We start from the raw sequence: 5,346 nt of genomic DNA, 5'->3' as shown, positions 1-5,346 counted from the left end.
CAGGATGATAACCAGCCTCTGCAGTGCAGTAGCAATCTAGTGCATATGATCCTAAGTCTACTTAGTGGTATTATTGGGCAGAATTATAAGGAATAGACTATTCAAGAAGATCTGCCAATCCCTGTGATCCCTGTCTCTTATTCATTCAACTGAGGCTGGAGGCATGAAACAGAGATATATTTCTTTTACAGTGAATATGCGTGTGAGCTAAGTAGCTTCAGTTGTGCCTGACTCTTAACAACCCCATGGACTAAAGCCCACCAGGCTTGACTGTCCATCGGATTCTCCAGGCAAGGATACTGAAGTGGGTTGCCATGCCCTCCTCCAGGGGATCATCCCAGCCCAAGGATCAAGCCCACGTCTCTATTCCTCCTGCACTGGCAGGTAGGTTCTTTACCACCTGCGAGGCACAGGAAATATACTAGAATAAAGTGAGATAAAGGGAGGGGTTCTTGCTAGTGTATTTGGTAAATTTACAAGGACTCCTTTGTTTGATATTGCAAGGGGCCCTCATTCATTTAATCAATAAGTGTTTTTGAATGGCATTCTGAAGCCCAACATAATAAATATCAAAATAGATAATGGGTGAATGAGAAAGGAAAGGAACTTGTGTTTATCGAGCTTTGAAATACAACAAATGATTTTACATGTATTCTTATTTTTTATGAATTTATTTATATATGAAAGTATTTATTCACTACCTCTACAATTTTACATACTATGATGACAGAGTTATAGGGTGATACAAGTACATAAAACATGTACAAAAAAACTATTTGACCCACTAGTATTTCCTTATTGCTTAGCAACTTTATTAAACCTGTTGTTTAAAAAATGTACTGGAATCATAGGATGGTAAGTTGAATTGACATAGGTGGAGGGGTTGCTCGGTGAATGCTATCTCACAGGAGGCTTACCCAAGGAAAGAGGTATAAAAAGACCCTCTCTGCAAAACAGCAAAGTGACCACATTTCTCCCCTTTAAATTAAGATAACTGATGACTACTTTCAATACTCACTTTAGGCACAGAGGTAAGTAATTGGGAATATCCAGAAGACTGTAATGATGAGACCACAAGCATCTATCAGTACCTGAGCTTCCGCTCCCCGAATCTTTACATGTGTAGTTTCAGTTGAAAACACTGTATCACTCAGAACGCAATTTAGTACTGATTAGTTTTCCTATGGCAACTTTCACATCCTTATTTCTTAAACTGTAAATCAGTGGGTTTAGCATGGGGATGACAACTGTGTAGAATACAGAGGCTATTTTGTCTGTGTCCATGGAGTAACTGGAGCTGGGTCTGAAATACATGAACAGGAGCGTGCCGTGAAATATAGCCACAGCAGTTAAATGGGAAGCACAGGTAGAGAAAGCTTTGCGTCGCCCCTCGGCTGAGTTCATCCTAAGGATGGTTGCTATGATGCAGGTGTAGGAGAGGAGGACAGTGATAATGCTGGTCCCCACAACACAGCTACTGGATATGAACAGCATTATCTCATTGATGGATGTATCTGAGGAGGAGAGGGCTAGCAAGGCTGGGAAGTCACAGAAAAAGTGATCGATGACATTAGAACTGCAAAATGATAATCGAAATGTACAACAGGTGTGGATTGCTGAATCTACCAAACCTTCCACATAGACCACAGATATTAGCTGGGTACAGAGTTTTGTGGACATGGAAACTGTATAAAGAAGTGGATTACAAATGGCGACATAACGGTCATAAGCCATGACAGCCAACATGAGACATTCCACATCTCCAAATATCCCCCAGAAATACATCTGCATGGCACACAAGTCAAATGGAATCCTTTTATGCTCAGATAGGAGATCAGCCAGCATCTTGGGAGAGACAGCAGAGCAGTAGCAGACATCACAGAAGGAAAGATTGCTCAGGAAATAATACATGGGTGTATGCAGTCTTGGGTCCGCCTTGATCAGCAGGATCATCCCGACATTGGCAATCACAGTCACACCATAAACCAGCAGGAAGAGCAGGAAGAGGCCCTGCTGCACATGCCTGTTGTCTGACAGTCCTCGGAATGTGAAGTCAGGAGCCACACTGCAGTTCTCAGCAGTCATCCCTCAGGTATGTCGGGAAATTCCTGGCTGTGAAAGAGGAAATGGAAATGGAGGTAAATATATCAATTTACTACTTTTATAGATAAACTCCGGGTCCTTTTGTAGATTTCAGTTATCAAGAAAAGAGACAGACCTTCCTAGGACTGCATGAGGCCAACAGACTCTGAGAAATATTCTCCAATTTTATATAAATGAAAAAATAATGTTGCCAACAATGCATTTGCAAAGCACTGTGCAGTTTTGCAGTGCCCTTGCAACCGAACTAAATCAGACTGTTTCCAATCCAACTTGTGAACTATTTATGACCATGTTTGTGGCTTTCCTGAGGGCTGAGATGTAAAGAATTTGCCTGCAATGCAGGTGACCTGGGTTTGATCCCTGTGTCGGGAAGATATCGTGGAGAAGGGAATGGCTATCCACTCCAGCATTATTGCCTGGAGAATTTCATGAACAGAGGATCCTGGTGGGCTCTACAGTCCATGGGGTCGCAGAGTCAGGCATGACAGGGTGACTAACACTTTGCTGCTCCTGTCTAACACTAACAAAATGATGTGCTCTGAGCGAAGCAAGGGTCTCACAATTAGGTGGTTCACATAACTTGTCTTCTGACAAGATTGCTGGGTGTTTTGGCTTGTTTTGTTTTTCAGTGATGTAGAAATGTTGTTCAGAGAAGGCGCTGGCACCCCACTCCAGTACTCTAGCCTGGAAAATCCCGTGGACAGAGGAGCCTGGTAGTCTGCAGTCCATGGGGTCGCTAGGAGTCCCATGCGACTTCACTTTCACTTTCCACTTTCATGCACTGGAGAAGGAAATGGCAACCCACTCCAGTGTTCTTGCCTGGAGAATCCCAGGGATGGGGGAGCCTGGTGGGCTGCCGTCTCTGGGGTCGCACAGAGTTGGACACAACTGAAGCGACTTAGCAGCAGCAGAAATGTTATATCCTGTGTTAGAGAAGAGTAGTAAGTAAGAAGCACAGGTGATGAATATATTGCTTTACTATTCCCCCTTTGGAGAGGGCAGGACGATAGCCAGTTTCTGAATATAAGAAGTCTTCACTTCCCCATTAACCTCTCAAGTCCTTCCAACCTCAGCATAGGAGGGATAGATGGCTCATGATTCAGGACCTGCTGGGACAGAGAGGGTGGTGATTTTTGGAAAAGGGGGTGCAAGGGTCTCTATGAACTAAATGCTGAAATGCTGACCATTCTTCTGCTTGGAAGTTGCAGTTATACCAGGGAGATAATGAAGAGCATTTGAGATCCAGTTGCAGAGATGCTGGTAGCAAGGGTCATAGAGGCAAGAAAGAAAGCTTAGTTTGCTGCATGAGTCCTTTCTGCCCTAACCTACTCTCTTCCACACTTTGTATTCTGCTATAACGGTTTTGTAAGACACATAGCATAAATACTGTCATGGTCAGACTTCTGTAACCTCAGAGACATTCACATCTGAGCTGTGGCCCCACTCCAGTTCCCTAAAAATTTTAATATTGTTTGATTATTTAATTTGAGCCATGTTTCTCTTCAGTATCACTGAGTTCTGCCTTTCTTTGGTTTAAGAATTATTTGTCTTTGGAAGGACAATGGAATTTATGTCCCACTGTTATATTTTACCCAAACCAATTGTGTGATATATAATGTCATCAGTTAGCCAGTTCAGTCACTCAGTTGGGTCTGACTTTTTGTGACCTCATGGACTGCAGCACACCAGGCCTCCCTGTCCATCACCAACTCCCAGAGCTTGCTCAAACTCATGTCCACTGAGTCGCAGATGTCATCCAACCATCTCATCCTCTGTCATTCCCTTCTCCTCCACTTGTCCTCTTATGTTCTAGGAGAATTTAAAAAACAGGAGTTGAATGTAGTTGAGTGATAGAGAAGAGCTTTGGAACAGTGGTCTAGTAATCACTGTGCAGGTTTTCAACCCTAGGACTTAACTCGTATATCTGCTTAGAAAGACATAATTAAGCAAAAATACTTTCCTTTAAAGCTTTTATACATGTTATATATAATGTATAATATAACAGGTAAATTTTTAAAATAGTAAAATCATCTGACCATTTCCATAATGCATGTTTGCTCCTTTTTTATTCCCTAGTTACATGTACTTAAAATAAACAAGCTGTACAACTAACTAAAATAAAAATGTGTGTACTATTTCATATGTTCCTTTGTTTATATAAAATACCTTCTTTCAAAAAAGCATTAAAAAATAAGGAAATCTCAAATATAAATCAAAGAAACAACAAGGATATCAGTACCTGTCCCAGAACTCCTGACTAGTTTGGTGCATGCAGTTCTGTCTGCAGGAGGGTTCAGCACTGCCTCCTGCCTGACCCAGATTATATAATCATCTCTGAGTCTGCTCCCTGGGTGGTGACCCCTTAGTCTCTCAGGAATAAGTAACAGATATGATGTAATGTATCACCTGCTATTTCATACAAGTGACCTGATTGCACATGGAACATAGACCTTTAGAGAAGTATGTCTTTGGTCCCCCTCTACCTTAATGCCCATATTGTACTTATTCAGAAATAGTGAATGCCTCTGATCTGCAAGCAATTTCCAGTTCACCAGTCCTTACCTAGCCACTTAGTTTTCATTCACTACATTAGAAAACAAATGCATACCCGTTCACCCTCACACACCTACACAGACGCACAACCACCAACACTCTCCATTAAACACATTCATGAAACAAAGATTTTGTAAAAACATCAAAAATCTCAACATATGTATATTCCGTAGGGATAACTAGGAGTTTCCTACACGATTTCACTTTTAGTTTTTAAATAAAAATGATGTTATGCTTATGTGTGTGTACAGGGAAGCCTGATGTGCTTAAATGCATGGGGTCGCAAAGAGTTGGACACAGTGACTGAATAACAGCAAGGCTTTTTATGTTATGTCATGATTACAGTCTGTTAGAAATAGTTTTAATAATTACTTAATTGGCATTGATCACTTCCATTATATGGCAAGATTCATTAGTATAAAAGCAGATGGAGTCACCATGAAAGTAAGCCCACATAGAGTGCAACAGCAACTTAGAAAACACTAATTTTCAGAAAATTAATTAAAAAAAATTAACACATATAAGTGCTGAAGAAACACAAATTTGAAAAATGAAGAGTCTGAGAATGTTCCACAAATAAGGAGTATTAAACAGAAGTTTAAGATATAAAATGAAACTTGTGGCATTTAGGAAATCATACATGTTGCTAGGATTGGAAGATAGGATAAATACAAACGGAATCACACAACA

General features: G+C 40.9%; 1 protein-coding gene across 1 annotated transcript; it reads right to left on the bottom strand.

Annotated features, from left to right (window-relative positions):
- Positions 1-1,146: 1,146 nt before the first annotated feature.
- Positions 1,147-2,085, bottom strand: LOC136175599 (olfactory receptor 5W2-like). Its single transcript, XM_065945854.1, has one exon. It carries the CDS (start codon positions 2,083-2,085, stop codon positions 1,147-1,149), a length of 939 nt encoding a protein of 312 aa, XP_065801926.1.
- Positions 2,086-5,346: the final 3,261 nt, after the last annotated feature.

Source organism: Muntiacus reevesi, chromosome 9 (genome assembly GCF_963930625.1).
Source record: "Muntiacus reevesi chromosome 9, mMunRee1.1, whole genome shotgun sequence".
Classification (NCBI taxonomy): Eukaryota; Metazoa; Chordata; class Mammalia; order Artiodactyla; family Cervidae; genus Muntiacus; species Muntiacus reevesi.
Note: the sequence above shows the minus strand (reverse complement) of the source record. Positions and strands in the feature narration are given on the sequence as shown.

Excerpts from the sequence above, each read along its gene's own strand:
- LOC136175599 (XM_065945854.1), bottom strand. The coding sequence starts at position 2,085 with ATGACTGCTGAGAACTGCAGTGTGGCTCCTGACTTCACATTCCGAGGA.